Source organism: Podarcis melisellensis, assembly GCF_964234715.1.
Source record: "Podarcis melisellensis genome assembly, chromosome: 14".
NCBI lineage: Eukaryota > Metazoa > Chordata > Lepidosauria > Squamata > Lacertidae > Podarcis > Podarcis melisellensis.
Window position 1 is genome coordinate 25,492,552 of NC_138546.1, and position 18,213 is coordinate 25,510,764.

The 18,213-nt window shown below is 47.9% G+C and overlaps 1 protein-coding gene across 1 annotated transcript in view; it reads left to right on the plus strand.

Moving 5' to 3' along the window:
• Positions 1–575: 575 nt before the first annotated feature.
• Positions 576–18,213, plus strand: part of RASGRF1 (Ras protein specific guanine nucleotide releasing factor 1) — a 57,669-nt gene continuing 40,031 nt past the window's right edge. The window contains exons 1-3 of the mRNA XM_081888159.1: positions 576–974; positions 12,619–12,725; positions 15,752–15,899. Coding sequence (XP_081744285.1) covers positions 711–974; positions 12,619–12,725; positions 15,752–15,899 — 519 coding nt within the window. The 5' untranslated portion in view covers positions 576–710. The remainder of the gene's footprint in view (positions 975–12,618; positions 12,726–15,751; positions 15,900–18,213) is intronic.

Genomic DNA, 18,213 nt, shown 5'->3' on the forward strand with positions numbered 1-18,213 from the left:
TGCCGGGGTGTGGGACCTGATCCGAGAGGTAGCGATCGCCCGTGCCTTCCTGCGTGCCCTCCTTCCCAGTCCCGTGCCTCGCTCTGGAGGGGCGCGCGCAGGTTTCGTCATGACGCCCGGTGCTGCGAGCAGAAGGGGTCCTTTGCTCTCTTCTCGGGCCGTGGGGAGGCGATTGCGCCCAGTGCCAAAAATGCCCTGACCCCACCAGGCGGCGGAGAGGAGGCTGGGTCGTTTGGGAAGGAAGCTGGCACGGCGCCCATTGGCATCGCCGTGGCACCGCGGCTCGCTTGCTGCCGCTCCTGCCAACTCCCGCAAGGCCGCCGGGCGGGTCTTCGGGTGTCGCTGTCCGGGGTGCTGATCTCAGCCTTCGAGCGGCGCTGCCGCAGTTGCCGCTGTCCGCGGTGCTGATCTTTGCTTGCGAGCGGCGCTGCCGCAGTCGCCGCTGTCCGCGGCGCAGATCGTTGTCCGCCGCGCGGCGGGAGGCTCTGGGCGCCGCTGTCCGCGGTGCTCATCACATGACCAGCCCGTGAGGCGAGCGCGGAGCTGGCGGCGGCGAGCCGAGCCGAGCCGGGCGATGAGGAGGCGCTGCCCGGGCTGAGCGCTGCTGCTTCTGGGGGCATGTGAGAGGCGGCTGGGCGCTTCGGGCGCCGGGCTGCTGGAGCTCTGCGAAGCGGGATGCAGATGCGGCTGTGAGCGCCGCCGGCCCCGCCATGCAGAAGGCGATGCGGCTGAACGACGGGCACGCCGTCTACCTGGGGCTGCTGGCTAAGAAGGACGGCACCCGGCGCGGCTACCTGAGCAAGCGGAGCTCGGACAATACCAAATGGCACCCCAAGTGGTTCGCCCTCCTGCAGAACATGCTCTTCTACTTCGAGAGCGATTCCAGCTCCAGGCCGGCTGGCCTCTACCTGCTGGAGGGCTGCGTCTGCGACCGGGCGCCCTCGCCCAAGCCCAAGGACCCCCTCGAGAAACAGGTAGGTGAGAGACCCGGGATGGGAGGAGGACTGGGAGGAAGCGAAGGGGTCGGGGGCGCTTCGATCTGCTGCTGCCAGCCTGGGCCGTGGACAGCTGGGTGGGGGAGGGGAAGGGAGAGGAGCCCTGCCCGGTGTGTCCGCTGCCTTGAGATTTGTGTGGGGACGGTGTGTGCTAGGCGTCGCAGGTGCTTGTGACACACCTGCCCCCTTCGAGGCCAGAGGGGGTAAGGAAGCCTTTCCAGCTCCAGCTCTCCCAGCGCTGCAGTGCCAGCAGTCTCGCGCTAGCTCCCCCCTCCCGTGTTCCCATTTTTGGATTCGTGTGCTTAGGACTCTATGCAGGACGGGCAGAAGGTACTTCCTTTACCCCCACCCTCTCCAAGAAGCCTGCTCTGGCCAGGAAACTGAAGTTACTTCAGCCAAGAGAACATTTAAACAAAACCAAAAAACCCACAACATTTGGGGTAATCAGTCGTATTAATTAGTCAGCAAGTTGAAATGCAAGGGTGCCCCCGGTGGAGAAAAAGAAGAAGCAGGTCTTCTGCAGCAATCCATGTCACCCTCCACCCGCCTCCCTCAAGCACAATTCACCTTTGTCAAGTGAATATTTGGGTGCTGGGCTTTAGGAATTATGACTGGGTCCAGGTCGAGGCATCTGATGGTTCTTAACCTGTAAACATAAAGTGTTATAGGAAAAGAGCCATTTGGTCCCACCAGAACTTTCAGGGTGTGAACAAAGTCAGCTTGCAGTGGGTTTGCAGAGAGTTCCCCTTCCACACAGGACCTGGGGCCAGCCAACCCACCCGCTGATTCCTGAGCTATCCTGTTGATTTAAATGCACTTATGAGAGATATGTTGCGGCCAGTCCTTGACTATCTGCAGAGTCTCCTCAACAGTGAAACTAGCCATGCTAGAGCAGCATCTGTGCTAGACAAAACCTTCAACAGTTGGCAGTTGGCTCTGTCCATGGCACGCTGATGCAAAGTCCTCCTTACCCAAGATCACGAGGAATGACCCTCTCTATTAATCTGAGGCCATCCTGCAGGTACAGAGCTCAGCTCCTGCAAAGCCAGAAACCCTTGAGGATCCCACTGAGGAGATCCTTCACAGGCCTCCATAGCTTTGGCTAGTGAAACAGCTCCACTGTCAGCTTAGGAGCAAAGGTGGAGGTCTCTGTCTGCAGTGATGGGGCTTGTGGGTTCTGCCTTTTGAGGAAACTTGATAAGGAGGTTTGAAAATACAGGGGTGTCAATTAAGATGAAGCATGTAGAAGGACTTGTTGGATAAAATGACCATTAAACTGTTGGAAGGAAGATACTATGTGGGGTGACTTCCTCGCCCAGGAGAGATTGGTTTTGTATTTGCAATTGTTGCTTCTGTGCTACTGATTTGTCTAAAGTCAACCAGAAGAGGCAAAGACAACATAGCCAACATTGTGCTCTCCAGGTGTTGTTGGACTCCAAGTCCCATCAGACCCAGCCTGCATCTTTGGTGGTTAGGGTTGATGGGAGCTGTAGCTCAATAATATATGGAGGGCACCACATTGGCTACTCCTGCTCTAAGAAGACCTGAGTCATGAGGCTATCTTCCTGTCCTCACTCCTTCTCTTTCTGTTTCCTCCCCCCACCTGCATCCTTTTCCTTAGCCCCTGGCAACTCGTGAGCCATTTTCAGGTCCCCCTTTTTCTTCTTTGGCACACCTTCCTCAGAATCCTTAGGGCATCTTGGGTGCCATGCGCTCTTCCTTCACACAAAATAGATAGCAATGCCAGCACTTGTTTAGTGCTTTGGGAGTGTTCATTGTCTGTACGTTATCTTAATAATAGTCACAATAACCCTGCAAGGTGGGTCCTCATTTTGATCCTGACAATGATCTGAAGTCACAGGACATTGCCAAACTGTTAAAGCGAATGAGTTTTGGTTCTGAGCAGGGCCAGGATGAGAACCTGTCTGGGACCTGTTTGTAAGTAACAGTGGAGGAAGACAATGTGTCCCATCAGCACATTGCAGATGGGAGGTGGTTGACCTGGAAAGAAGAGTAAGGAGCTTGCCCCAGTTTGCACATGGCTTCCCTGGCGTCCCATACAAAACTTGCTTCCCTCATGTGGCAGGTGCATGAGTGGTCAAATTAGTTCTGCCCCTGCTGCCAGTGAGAAACCACTGTGTATCTGTGATGCCAGCATGCCAAGGAAAGTATGGTCTCTTGTCTTGATTTAGGGATTTTTGTGGACATCCCATTTATAGCTTTGGCCTCTCAGCAGGTTTTCTCTCCACCCCCCCCCCATAGTTGTTAGGTATTTGATTGGCCAACTGCTAGCAAGTACTATAGATAATGGCCTGATGGCTCTCTCTCTCTGGATGCAGAACATAGGAAGCTGCTTTATACTGAATCAGACTATTGGTCCATTTTGCTCAGTGTGGTCAACGCTGACTGGCAGTGGTTCCCCAGTGTCTGAAGCAGGAGTCTCTCCCAGTGCTACCTGGAGATTCCAGGGAATGAACCTGGGACCTTCTACATGCAAAGCAGATGCTCTACCACCAAACCTTTTCCCATATGGACTTATCAGCCTTGCTAAACCATTGCTGCCACACTTATCCCTCAACAATGTTGACATTAACTTTCTTTATTTCACAAATTGCAGGCAGATTTTTTTTAACTTTTTGGTGGGACTGACCAAGAGCCCATTTGGCATTGATGTATGGGCTGGTAAACCAGCTGGCCATTTCTGTCTTCACCCATGTCTCCTTACATATGTACTGACTTATCCTTCCACTTGCGGAAGAGCTGTAGCTCAGTGGTAGAACATCTGCTTTGTGTGCATGAAGTCCCAGGTTCAGTCCCCAATGGCATCTCAAGGCATGGCTGGGAAAGACTCACCACTACCTGAAACCCTGGAGAGCCATTCTTGCTAGTCAGTATACGGAGCTCAATAGGCCGAGGGTCAGGACTCTGTAGAAGGCGCCTTCCAAGGCTTCACATATCTGAGGAAGGAGGAGCTTGTTGCAGATAGCAGCCCTTCCCAAACCAGGAGGTATGGGATATATTTTTCTGCTTCAGACCAAACCAACAACACATTGGGAATTTGTTTCATTCAGCTACAACTAAACGAGTCCCCTTTGATTTATAATTGAGTCCATTTTGACATTTGTAGAGCTAGTTCATGGCTGGGTCTCCTGCACAAAAGGATTAATCACCCTGGCCTTGGCCCAGGAATTGCAAACTTAATCTCCAAGTAGCAATGTGTTTTATTTCTCAACAAGGAGCATAGTGAAGATCAAAGGCCTCTGACTTTGGTCAGGGCATTTCAACTCTGAAACCTGGGTGGAAGTGAAATCTTCAGATAACTGAAGAAGAAGAAAAATGTTTTCCTTCTCTAGTGGCAGCTTTTGGAACTAGATGTTCCCTTCTACTTGAATTGGGGAGATTTTCAGGGTGGTGTTCTAATTTGCTACAGACAGGTTATATGATCAGTTAAGCATTTTCCTATCAACCCATCATGTCCAGACAAAACACCAATATTACTACTGAACTGCCAGGGAGAGAGCCAAGGTGTCAATAGGCAGGCTCACCTGTCAGATTCTTATCAAGGAAACTACAAGTGGAATATCTGTAGGGTGGAAAATAATAATCAATATCACCCCATGTGGGTTAATTAATAAAATAATTGGCTGGATCCTTAGAGTCAAAGCATGGGGTTTAACACACACTCCAGCAAGAGAGAGCCCCCAGCAGAGTATAAAAACACAGAATCATGCAGCACAATGAAGCATGGGAATAATAGACTGTTAGACCTTTTAAATATCCTGTTCAGTCCATTGCCTGTATTGCAGTGAACAGACCGCAACGTAAGTAAATTGAAATGCTTTACTTAAAAACTCCAAAGGTCAGATTCATGCATTATTCCATGTGGCAGCAAAAAGAACACAGGTAGAAAGTCTTGAATTTACAAAATACGGAAAAACATTTATGAACACGTGGTCTGGGCTTGAAGTGATCAAGCCCATATGTGTTGCTTGGTCAGCTTTACAAGATGGAAGAGAATGAAGAAAGAAATTTCACTTCTCCAGCTCAGTCAGCATTCACATAACCTAGTAGTTTGGATTGCTGTCTGCTGGCAGTTTAAGTTTATAGTTCATGGTTCCCTGTAATTATCTGACAACCCTTTTCACAGCAGTCTCATCCTTCTCAGTGAGAGACCTAACTACTCAGGATTTCCACTGAATTTGCTATGTCAGGTCTGGAAGTTGTGGTCAGGTACAAAAAGTTTTCCAATTGCTGACCTGTACTGGTTGTTGTCTGGCAAGAGTTCAGATTCATCTGGGCTCTTTAGAAAGTCAGTAACCATTGGTGTGGCTACTTCCATAGCTTCTTGCAGCCCTAAGCTGTCAAGCAATTCAATAACTTTTTGCTTTTGACTTAGAAGATAAGATCCTTCTCTTTCTGTTTAAACACTCAAGTAGGAAGAAACATTTCCGAGTTGTTCTGCTCTTTTGCTTAGGTCTTTCACAACTTTTGGGTAGTCTTGGTCATTTTCAGTTGCAATGATCAAGTCATCTTCAAATGCCAACACATAAGAAAATTGTCCATTTTTGCATTTGGTGTGCAAGCATTTGTCTGTGTGACCTTGTGTGTACCCTAGCTGTGGGGAAATGCTGTGCAGTTTCTCATTCCATGCTCTAGCAGCTTGTTTCAGACCATAAAACCCCTTCTGAAGTTTGCATACTAGATGCACTTCCTTTGGTTTGATAAAACCTTTGGCCTCTTCCATGCAAATCTACCCTGAGGTTTCTCTATGCAGAAACACGGTTTCAATGTCTATGTGTTTTGCCTCTATTTGTTAAGAAGTTGCTGTGCCTGAAAGCAGTGTAATACTGGAATATCTCACTGCAGGTGCACAAGTTTCATCATAGTCCTCTGCAAACTTTTGTAAGTAACTTTTGGCCACAAGTCTTGCTTTGTAGTGCTCAACTTCCTCTTCTGCACCCTGCTTTACCTTGAACACCCACTTGCTTCCAGTTGCCTTCTTCCTGGGAGACAGCCTGGTGAGGGCCCAGGTCTTGTTCTGGTGCAGCGCATCAATCTCCTCTTATGCAGCATCCCTCCACATATGTGGTTGGCACCTGCTCAACCCCCAAGTGGAAGGTTCTCAGGGTTGTGCCAATGACCTTGTGGTGTAGGACAATCCTGGAGATGGGATACTTTTGTTGGGTCTTGAGGAGTGTCTGACATATGGCTGTGAAACCACATCAGTCTCCTCATCACCCTCCAGCACAGACCTCTTCTCATCAGTCTCCTCTCCTGCTACCTGTAATCTGCTCCTCGGCTTCTCCTTCCTGTTCATCATTTGTGCTAGGTGATGTGACAGTAGAAAGCAGCTATGTCAATTCAGGAAAGTTCAGGAGGGCTCTTATTTCTTCTTCTGACCTCTCAAAAAAATATATCACAGTTCCTCTCTTGGCAGCTGTCCTGTGTTCATCAAAATGAACCACATGTCTTGTGCTGACCTTTCCAGTATTCAAGTCAATTGCTCTGTCACCTTTGCTCCAGTAGCATATCCAATCATAATTGTCTGTCCTGATCTGGAGTCTAACTTGTGTCTATTCTCCTTGAGTACAAAGGCATAGCAATACAAGTGGTGGCCATTTCACACGGGGGAGGGTCCATTCGTCCCCCCCCATGTGTGTTGGTGGCGCAAATAAGCATTTCATCCCCCGTTCTGCCCTCTTCTGGGTCCAAAAGGACCCGCATGTCTGCGATCACGTGTCAGTTGGACACACCTAAAATGTTCACTGCCTGTACTGCCAGATACATGTTTGTGTGACATACACAGCACTCTTCCATGTCAAAGTTCTAAAGCTGTACATGTACTTCTCTTGGTTGGCAATCTGTTGTGGAGATATATTGCAGGGGCTACCACATCTCCCCACATTTGTTTGGGAAGGCCAGGGTCACTCGGCATGCACTTTGTCATCTCCATAAGAGACCTAAACTTTCTCTCAGTGACTGAGCTTTGTTGAAGGGTGTGTAAAACACTCCCCACTTGTGTGTAATCCCCTCTTCATCCACAAGAGATTTCATGTGGCTCAAGGTAAACTCACCTTCACTGTCACTGACCAAAGTTGTGGGTTTCCTCTGAAGCTTATTGCTCACCGTGGTGATGTGTTTTCTGAACTGTACAGTTTCACTTTTCTCCTTTAGAAAGTACACATTGCAATACCTTGAGAAATCATCCAGAAATATTAGTATGTATTTATACTTCCCTAGGGAGGGAACATTAAGTGGGCCATACACCTCAGTGCATACTACATCTTGCAGTCTGGTGCTTCAGTAAATGGAGGGAAATAAACTTTAACACTCTTCTCAGTGATACAGCTTATGCACTTGACTGTGACTGGTGCATTTTGGTTTACCTTCATCCCTGTACCTCGGGTTACAGATGCTTCAGGTTACAGACTCTACTAATCCAGAAATAGTACCTCGGGTTAAGAACTTTGCTTCAGGATGAGAACAGAAATCGTGCTCCAGTGGTGCGGCAGCAGCGGGAGGCCCCATTAGCTAAAGTGGTGCTTCAGGTTAAGAACAGATTCAGGTTAAGAACGGACCTCCGGAATGAATTAAGTTCTTAACCCGAGGTACCACTGTAGAGGATTTGATGCACGTGATTTTCTTTCAATTGATTGCTAAGTTTGCAGTTTAAGGTTCCTGGACCTATACCACATCTCTTTATGGTTTCACCATATGCAATTTGAATCCGCTGACGGGTTGACATGGTCAATGCTGCCAAATAAATCTTCATCGTAACTCATATATGAAGAACATCCAGAATCAATTAACTGTTTGTTTGATTTTGCATCACAACAGTTTAGAGTTAGATTCTTCTCATGCAAGGGGGTGAAAGGGGAGGATGCTGTGGGCCATGGAAAAGTTCCAACACTGGATGGGACTCTGATTGCTGGGCCGAAGAGGCCAGGAGGCAGCAGTGCTGTGATGAGGTTCTCTTGCTGGGGCCCTTTGCTGCCAGTGATGCCTATTTGGTTTTGTGTCGAAAGGTGATGTGGTGTGCCCTGTTGTGTAGCACCTGCCTTGTGTCTTTAGGCCTTTTAAACAGGGCAGTTTAAAGAGAAAGACAAGGAGGGGCTCCTGGAATGTTTTGCCAGGATGTGGCCCAAAGCACATCTGCTCAGGAGGAGGAGAGATGTCGATGCCCTTAGAAGAATCAGGACTACAGCAGCTATATTTAGATGAGAGAAGCCCTTGCTCAGCCTGGCCTGGAATGCGTTGAGGTTGCTGTGGAAATCGTGCATTGCAACATATCCTTGAAGAAGCATTGTGTGGGGGATCCAAAGAACTCTGCTGTTGGAGAGTTGCACCAGGCGAGGTCAACAGCAGAAGAGCCATTGAGATGAAGAGGGTCAGGCGTTCTCTGCCACTCTTCTACTGAACTCCTCCATCATTGTCATGACATATGAGACATGCTGCAGAGTTCTACATCAGATATTGGTGTGTGTGTGGGGGGGGGTTCTGTTTGTTTTCTTTTTAACCTGCTGCAGTCTCAGGAGGCTGCCAAGCTGAGTGGCGGAAGAAGAGGCAGGAGGGGTTATTCAAACTGTTCCCTTTCTGCTGCTGAGGAGTTCAAAACTGTCTTTGCACTGTTGCATTTCTCTCTTTGGCGGGGATGGATCATAGAGGAACCACTGTCCCTTTGCAGCTGAATAATGTGTCTAGTTTTGAGCAGAATTGCAATGGTAGACAAGATTGCGCTGCCTCCCTCCCTGCTCTTGGGTGCAGCCTCAGAGGCTGCTTTTCAGCTAGACACAGAAGCGGGTGGCGGCAAAGAAGTAGTTCACACCCTCCTGTCTACACTACATCAAGTATGCTCCCACCATTGGCTTGGGAAGAAGGGTACATGCAATGTGGGCCCCAATCCATATTGTTACAAAAGTTAGGTGCCGCCCCATTCTCTGCTGAGCAGTAGCAAGATTCTAGGGGGTTCCAGGCACTCACCTAGGTTCTGTGTTTCTTTCGAGAAAGGAAACACAGTGGAGACTGTTGTAGCTTTAAGAAATATGATTTATTCACATATCGACACCTTCAGTCTGCACGGGGGGAGCCCATCTCTTACAACATGGTCATTTCAAGAGGGGCTTGTTCCCCACAGCAGTGCAGCACTGGAGTCAAAGTCATCTCTCCCAGCCGGCCTTCAGCCAGCCTACCCAAGATGGATCCTGGTCTTTGTTCTCCCTTCTTCTTCTCAACATACCTTGCTAAAAACACTCCCACCCTGTAACCTCAAACATGCACCCCATCAACATGGCAGTCTCTCTCTGCCCAGGCCCAGGATTCCTCTTAGATGGGCCATCAACACGTTTTGTCATGTTAGCGCCTCTATCCCAGGTCCAGGTGTGGCACTTGCTTGGAATTAAATTAAGCCTGTACTTTTCCATGGGCCCCCAATCTTTGCTTCAATACTCCAAATAAATGAGTTGCCATGTGTCCTCTTTTTCTAGGACATGCCCTCTTTTTCAGGGGTAAAATTTCTGCCCAGGTGGTTTTTTTTAATTTGCAGAAATGTCTCTGGCTATACTTTCTGGATGAGACATTGACATAACCGGTGGTTGAAGACTTGCTTTCCTTTTCTCTTCTCCTGCCCCCAACAGCAATATATCACAGTTTCTAAAGCCTACATATAGTAGGGGTATTTAAAATGAGAGCCATTATAGCGTCCTCTTTTTTTTCTCTTCAAAATATGACAACTTTAAAATAATCAAAATCCTACTATTTATTAATTTCTAGGGTCTAGGGGGGTCCCCCCAAATCTCTAACAATAGCTATCCTGTTGTTTCTTACAAAATGCTGTGTTTTGATGCATTTTCCCCACAAACAGCTTCAATCCGAATTGAGAAAAAGAATGACTTAGCTGTGTTTTTGATTAATATGCTTTCATATTATCATGCGGCTCTGATATCTTAGCACTCTCTCCTCATTGCTTTTTGCACATAGTGTAAAAAATAAAGAATAAATGGAGATAAGAAATGGTAGGGTGCATTAGACACCATTACAATGATTATTATATGTGTTATTATTAATTTTATTCATGTACCAGTTTTATCTTCCAAGGATCTCAATGTGGTGTGCATGGTTGCATTAGCAGCACCAATGCTGCGGTGCAAGCCTAGGCAGTGTGTATTTGAGGTCCTGGGATACCCAGATGATAATACCACACACACACACCAGCCTCACTGATGTGGTCCAAAGGAAAGCAACATGTTTGGCACCAGCTTGGCTGCAGGAATTCCCAGAAGGAGGCATACAAGGCACCATCCAACTGACCCAGGAACTCTACTCTGGATTTGTGGAGGGTTTACTCCTTAGACTTTTCTTCTCCCTAGGATATCCCGCATGGCGGCAGAGGTTTAGGATCAGAATATTCCTTTTTCTAGATGGGCTACCTTCCCAGGTTGATGAGCCTCAACTGCCCCTCACTTCCCTCTACAGCAGTGTTTCCCAACCTTGTGCCTCCAGATGTTTTTGGCCTACAACTCCCATCATCCCTAGCTAGCAAGACCAGTGGTCAGGGATGATGGGAGTTGTAGGCCAAAAACATCTGGAGGCACAAGGTTGGGAAACACTGCTCTACAGCATGTGCAAAAACCACCTTATTGGCCGATGGACCACCTATTGGTCTCATCCAGTCAATCCACCAGAGCCTGTCTTTGCACATAACTCACTGAGGGTTTGAGACCCATATCCTCACCTGATTTAGCTGGCCAGTCAAAGCCATTCCCTGGGTGTGGTTGCTGTCACATGCTGGCAGCTTTTAGGAGCCACAGGCGAGAGCTTGCTGGATTGTAATTAACCATATACAGTGGTACCTCGGGTTAAGTACTTAATTCGTTCCGGAGGTCTGCTCTTAACCTGAAACTGTTCTTAACCTGAAGCACCACTTCAACTAATGGGGCCTCCCGCTGCTGCCGCGCCGCCGAAGCACGATTTCTGTTCTCATCCTGAAGCAAATTTCTTATCCCAAGGTACTATTTCTGGGTTAGTGGAGTCTGTAACCTGAAGCGTATGTAACCTGAAGCGTATGTAACCCGAGGTACCAGTGTATAGGAAAGGGTTGCATCTGTTGCTATGACCCTTTTTTGCCACCTTTGCCCTACCCACCTCCAGCATGTGGCCACAGAAGGTTGTCCAAAAGAGGATGTGTCCATTGGCTAGAGTAAGAGAGGAGCAAAGGAATCTGCTTCATACTGTGTCAGTCTGCTGGTCCATTTAGTGCAGTGTTCCCTACACTGACTGGCAGCAATGTCCTTCCAGGTTTCCAGACAGCCCTTCCTGGAGATGCCACTGGGGATTGAACCTGGGACCTTCTGCATGCCAAGCAGCTGCTCTGCCACTCAGCTTCCTGCCGCCCTTTCCCTCTCTAGAGCATTTGCTTTAGTCTGTGCTTGGAGGCCATAAGTTTTGTGGGGCCATGTGGTTGGATTGTGGATTCCAGGACGTCCTGGCAAGAGCGGAAGCCAGAGGCAGAACGGACGGCGCTCAGCATTTCCTTATTTATTTTCCAACTTACTCGGTTCTGTCTCTGGCCTTAGAGAACATCCCTTGTTTCCTAGGAGACTGCAGGGAAGGAGAGTAGATGAACTGCGAAAACTCTTTTGCGGTGCTCGAAGCCGCCCTGATGAAAATTAACACAAATACAGTAAATGCCAAGGGAGGCTAAAAATAGCCTCTGTGCCAAGCCCCATTCTGCTCCTGTCCATGTCAGCCTGGCATCTGAGATGTAGCAAAGTCTGCGGGGTGGGGGGGGGAGCTTCCAGGGCTGGTGGGTGGCCTGGATTCTAGGGGGCTGTTCTGGGGCAGGTGCCTTCCATGGGCATGTGTCCATCATGCCCCTTGCTTTCTCAAATGCTGGTCCATGATCCTGCTGCAAAGGTTCAGCATTGGCACCTCTTAGAGACAGGAAGTGGGGGGGGCATAGAAAGTAGCTGCCCCAAACCATTTGCTCATCATAGTGCCTCTGGAGGGGAAATCTGGGTGAGCTCCCATGTCCCAAATGGCAGGGCCGGCATCTGCTGTCCCCACTACTGCTGCCCCCTTCCCACAGCCAGCCCATGCAAGCCAGACCACAAAAAGCAGCCAGGTGCACTGCAGAAAATAAGCCAGGAAGGAAGAGACATTGAATCATAGGGTTGGAAGGGATCTGAAGGGTCATCTAGATCAACCCCCTGCAATGGCATTTCTGTAGTTTGGAAGTGGCTGGTGGTCTCTCCTGGGGCCCTCTGGCCTCTTCCCTTGGCAAAGCGAGGAGGGAATGGCTGCAAACTGCTTTCTCCTCTCCTTTAGGCAGACTACCTACCATCCGAAGGTGATTAATAAATTGATGGTAACAACAACAACAACAACAACAGCCCAATAATGCTGCAAAAGCCGTATCTAATCTGTCATGGCTTCCATGCTTTTGCCTGCTAGAAAATGCTTTTCATGGACTTTCCCCGTAATAAATTTGTAACCTTTTGAGTTAGTCCTCTGCTTTCTGTGTCTTCTGTGTAACAACGCCAGGATGAGTTAGTGATATTTGGCAACCTTGCAGTGGAATGCAGCTGGCTGTCTTTAGGAGTAATAGCTCTTCTCTTTGTTTTTATAGCATTATTTCACCGTTAACTTCAACCATGAAAACCAGAAAACCCTGGAGCTGAGGACAGAAGATGCTAAAGACTGTGATGAATGGGTAGCAGCCATTAGCCATGCCAGGTAAGTCCTCCTCCTTTTCTCAGTGGCTCCGTGGAACATGAATCCTGCTGGGGCAAGGTGTCTTGGGCTGGAGGGCTGGGCTGGCATGTGTCAGGTCAGGTGCAAGAGGCCACTGACCATGTTAATTCTGCTGGGGGAGAGAGAGTGGGAGAGGGAGCCAGTAAGAGGCCTTATTTCTGGTCACCCTTGCTGAGCAATGGCTCATAAGTAGTAGTAGTACTGTAATATTATTAGTATTAGTAGTAGTAGTAGTAATATAATATATTTACCGGTATTTCCCCAGCCACTCTGGGTGGCTCCCAACATAATATTAAAAACACGATAAAACATAATAATAATTTATTATTATAGCACAGAAGAAACCATATAAGAGGAAATCAGCCCCTCTGGGCTGCTTACAGAGAAAAAGTTGACAATGAGCAATGCTTGGGCTGACTCTGGAATTCTAAAGAAGCACAGGATTTTGCTCCATGCCTAGAATTCAGCATCCTAACAACCTCTGAATTTGTTGTTGGGTTTTTGGTTTGCGTTTTGCGTTCCACATCTCATGGCTGCAAACAGGGCTGGCCCAAGACATTTTGCTGCTTGAGGCAAAACAGAAAATGGCAGGAGCCCCCCTCCCCCCCTTCTCTGCTGCCACCTGAGGCGACTGGAGGCAGCCCAGGGAAGTCCCAGCACACTGAACGTGGGGGAGAGAAAAAAAGGAGGCAAGAGGGGAGCAGGCAGTGGCTGCAGGCAACAAGCACAGGAGGCAGTGAGCAGCACAGTCCTTGGGCTCCAGATCAGCCGCCCCCTCCCAGCTGTGCCCAGCCTGCCTCCCAAGGTGACTGCCTTGTCAAAGCCCTGATTGCAAAGATAAGCATCAGTGTGTGTAGTCAGTGCCAGGTAGGAGCAGGAAGCCGGGGGGGGGGGGGAGGCATCTGGAGAAGGCTTGGGGTGTTAAGGGAGTGTCCTTGCTCTCCTTCAACCGTTGCCCATAGAACTGCTAGAAACAGCCTAAAACAAGCAGGTGTGCCGTGCAGAATGGGAGCACCTACACTTCCAGGCATCAGTTTGCTTTGTCTGGAGTGGAAGGTGGGATGCCTTTTTGCAGCACAGAGGATGCTTTGTGGCCTTGCTGACAGAAGGCTGAGGGAGGGTGTCCCCCCCCCCCACTCTCTGGCCTTCTCAAAATGTGCTGGGCAGCAGCTGGGCAGACTTAGGAGTTGGAGAGGATGTTGCATCAGATATTCTTTTCTCTACTCTTAATTCTGCCTCTGCACCTGGGACGCTGCCAGTTGCCACAGCCAGAGATAAGAATTCATCCTTGACATTTGCGTTTTAATTCCATTCCCTTTCTTTTAACATTCAATTCATTTTCCTGGAAAGGCTGCTTTTAACCAAGCAGGGAAACAAAGAGGCGGCTCCCCCACCCAACTCACATGTGAAATATTGTGGGCCAGATCCTTCCACGAATATTTGAATTCATAGAACTCGTAGAATGGGATTAAATGGCAGTACAGCCCTCGACATCTTTACTCAGAAATAAACCATGCTGAGTTCAATGCGGCTTTACCTGTGTTTCCCAACCAAAGTCACTGCCAGCTTAGAAGGAGCTTGGCCATTCCTAATCGCCTGCAGTCCAAACCCATATATAGGTCTACTCAGAGGTAAGGTACACTGACTTCAATGGGACATATTCCCATGTTAGTAGATATAGGGTAGCAGCCTTACCTGTCCTTTAGTACCAGGTTCAGTGTGTCAGGTCAGTCCCACTGAAGCCAGTAAACCAAGCCTAGTATAGCAGGACATGAATCTGCCTCCTTGATGGGAGTGAAAAGGTCTTTGAGGTCTTCAGGGTTTCATCTTCATAATGGTTGCCAGAGATTTTGCAGAATCTCTCGCTGATCCTTGTGGGCTCATAGAGTTGATCCATGTGACCCAAAGCTGGCACAGAGCACATGGAAAATGGAGAGAGCATCACAGCTGGTCACACAGTGGAAGAAGCCACTGTCCATTTGCTCCAGCGTGTAGCCAGATCAATTATGATCCCTGACTTCTGCTAAAAATTGATGTGGCTGCAAGGCAGATCAAGCAGCAAACATGCCTGGTGTCTGTGGCCAGTAGGAGCATAGTTTGAGTTTGGCATGTGCTCAGGGCCTCTTTTGGGGTTATGTGGGTTGGCCTCTATATGTGGCCCACTGGGTAACAGTGGCAGAGTGCAAGTTTGGGAATTGGACATGGAATCTTGATCTTCAGATAATCACTTCTTCGCTGTTATTACTCACAGGCTGAATATGGGAAGCCAGCCTTCCCCAGTCTCCTGGTCCTGATGCTTTGAACCAGGACACCCATCAGCCTCAGCTCTTGCAGCTGCTCTGGCTGAGGCTGATGGGAGTCAGTAGTGCTGGCTTGGCCCACAACTGTGGGTGCCCGGGCCATGAGTGCCATGCAGCATGCATGATATTGGCACTGAAATTTGTGGGTGCTGGGCACCTTCATGGGGAATTTTGTGGGTGCTCAGTCACCCAGGGCCCCAGGGAGTTGGCACCTATGATGGGAGTTGTAGACCAAGATTTCTGGAGGGCACTAAGTTGGGAAATGGCTGTTCTAAAGTGTTTGGATAAAAAGAATGGCTGGAGCTTGATGGGAAGGATCAATCAGAGTGGTCAAATTCAAGCCAAGCAGTGGCAGGGAAAGTTCATGCTCTGAACTGTAGCAGCAGAGTCGTGCCATTCCCTTCCCCCCATGATGAATGCAGTTATCACTTGATGGCTTGTTGGGTTGGCTCTCTCTCTCCCCCCCCCCCCATAGGATTTTCTAATTGTGTTGGCAGCAGACACGGCTTGAGGAAGCCACCATGAGTAACAAGATCCACCCCAATGACAGCACTTAGGGCAGCACATGGACCTGATCCCCCAAGTTTTCCATTGTTGTTGGTGGTCATGAGTGCCTAGCCTGGTGGGTGGGTGGGTGTGAGATGCAGAGCAGGCAGGAAAAGCAACGGAAAGGGAGGAAATGTCTTAACAACTCTGTCTATATAACAGTTATAGGACTCTTGCTACAGAGCATGAAGCTTTAATGCAGAAGTACCTCCATTTACTTCAGATTGTGGAAACGGAGAAAACAGTTGCCAAGCAACTCAGGCAACAAATTGAAGACGGAGAAATAGAGACTGAGCGCCTGAAATCTGAGGTAAAAACATGCTGATTATGCAGAGGGCAAAGGAGCCTGTGTGGTTGGTCCTTGTAGGCTGCATTCAGACATGCATCATGCCAGGAGAAATGTACCCCCTTCCTCTCAGCGGGTTTGGTTTTTTTGCCAGCAATTTGAAGGACCCCATCTGCATTTCCTGCTCTTTGGGGTATTTGATGGCACACAATGGGCTGTTTTTGCTGCTCTCTGACTTCCAATTTGCTTTTAGCCGAATTGTATACTTTGCCTATTTTGATTTTACTATGTTTATGGACTGTTTGCATTTGTGTAGCAGTATTTATTTATTTAGTTATTTAAAAAAATGTATCTATATCGCTTTTTACAAAAAAATAATAATATGAAAGTGGTTCACAACAGCAAAAATAAGCTAAAATCATACCATAAAAGCATAAAAGGTTAAAAACAAAGAAGTTTAAAACAAAGATCAGTAACCCGTTTTGCAGGACTCTTAATTGCCTGAATAGGCCTGGTGTAATTGAAATTTTTCAGCAGATATTTAAAGGTTGGCACAGAAGGTGCCTGCTGAATCTCCACAGAGACGGACAGGACTGGGCCAATGACTTGGTTTCCATTGCTGTCAAATGAGCATCACCAACTCAGGGAATGAATAATGACACTCCTGCAAATGATCTCGTGACCGAGCTGGAATAGAAATATTCTGATGATCCCTAAGGTACCCTGGACCTAAGTTGTTCAGGGGTTTTTTAATGAATACAAGAATGTGGATTCATTGTTGCTATTTCTTTGGTTTAAAACTTTATCTAGTTTAATTTTTTAAATATTTCTGTCAGTCACTTTGGGCTGTTTTGAGAGAGGTGAATTGTTAAGCAATTTAATAAATAACCGCAACTGTAATGCAAAGGAAAGCCATCAGAAAGGTGGCATGTTCTAGAGGTGAAGTGATTTGTAGCATCCCAGGTGAAAATGCCATGGGAACCAGATTCACACATGCACAGGCAGGGACTGAACCTGTGTCTTGCCTTTGCATGGAAGAACCTGTGTCTGAATGGTGTTTTGAAAACCAAGTCTCTGGGCTGGAGTGTTTACCCTTTGACAAGAGACTGCTTGAAGTTCCACCAGTTACTTAGTGCTGGCTGTGCAGGAGACATTAATACCCGAATATTCATCTGGAAAGGGGCTGAGTAGGATACTGTCGGTTGGGCAAGTTATGGTGTTCAACAGATTTTAGAAGGGATGCCTGGAAGACCCCTAATCTGAAAACTTGGTTTCTTCCAGCAGTAGCAGACCTTGCCATGGGCATGAATGTTATGGGTCAAAGCTGTTCATTGTATAGCTTAAAAAAATTGAGCAACAAGTAACCCAAGAACTATCAATATGTTGGTGCATAATTAGTCTGCCTCTGAGCTTAAAGTCTTAGTGTTGTACTTTCTGCTGTTCCCCTCAACAACACCCCACTACCCTTTGAAGAGCAGATCAAATGACATTTTCCTTTAATGTGCAAATTTTGCTTACTGGATTTTGAAAGGGAAAAGCAGCTCTTTCTGCTGTGTAAAAGATTTATCAGCAGACCAGCCAGGAACTCTCCCTGCTTGCAGAGGAGTCATTTCAGCTATTAGCATGGCTAATATCAGAAGTGAGTCCATTTTGTTCTGAATATGATCTGTTTGATAATGCCTAATTATGAATAAATTGCACACTGAGTTAAAGTCAGTGGTTTGGTTGGTAGGTTTATGGGGACAAGATTTTCACTGAAAGGTCCACCAGCTGTGATTATTTATTATTGTTTATTTGTTGCTGCTTCTTTTCCCTCAAAAGTGAAATTCAAACTGACTTGCAAAAATGAACATTAAAAACAAGGATAAAGCAACTTAAAATACACAAGTAATATAGACAGATACAAGAGCAGATCCTTTCCCAACCCATGAAAAGATAAGCAGAAAATCAAGATCCTAAGACTTTGGGGGACTAAAAACACAGTGATAGCGCCCGGCATGGCTCCCTGGGGAGAGCATTCCACAAGCAGGGAGCCACCACTGACAAGGCCTGTTCTTGTGTTGCTGTCCTCTGCCCCTTCCTTGGAGTGGACACATGGGGAAGGACCTCATGTGGGGAATTCAGAGTCTGGGTTGGTTCATGTGGGAAGGGGTGGTCTTTGAAGTATGGGGGTCTTGAGCTACATAAGGCTTTATTTGTCAAAATCAGCACTTGGAATTGGGCCCAGAAACTAATTGGTAGCCAGTGCAGTTCGGCCAGGATTGGCGTAATGTGCTCAGAACCTCTTGCACCAGTGAGCAGCCTGGCCGCGGAATTCAGCATCAGCCGCAGTTTCCCA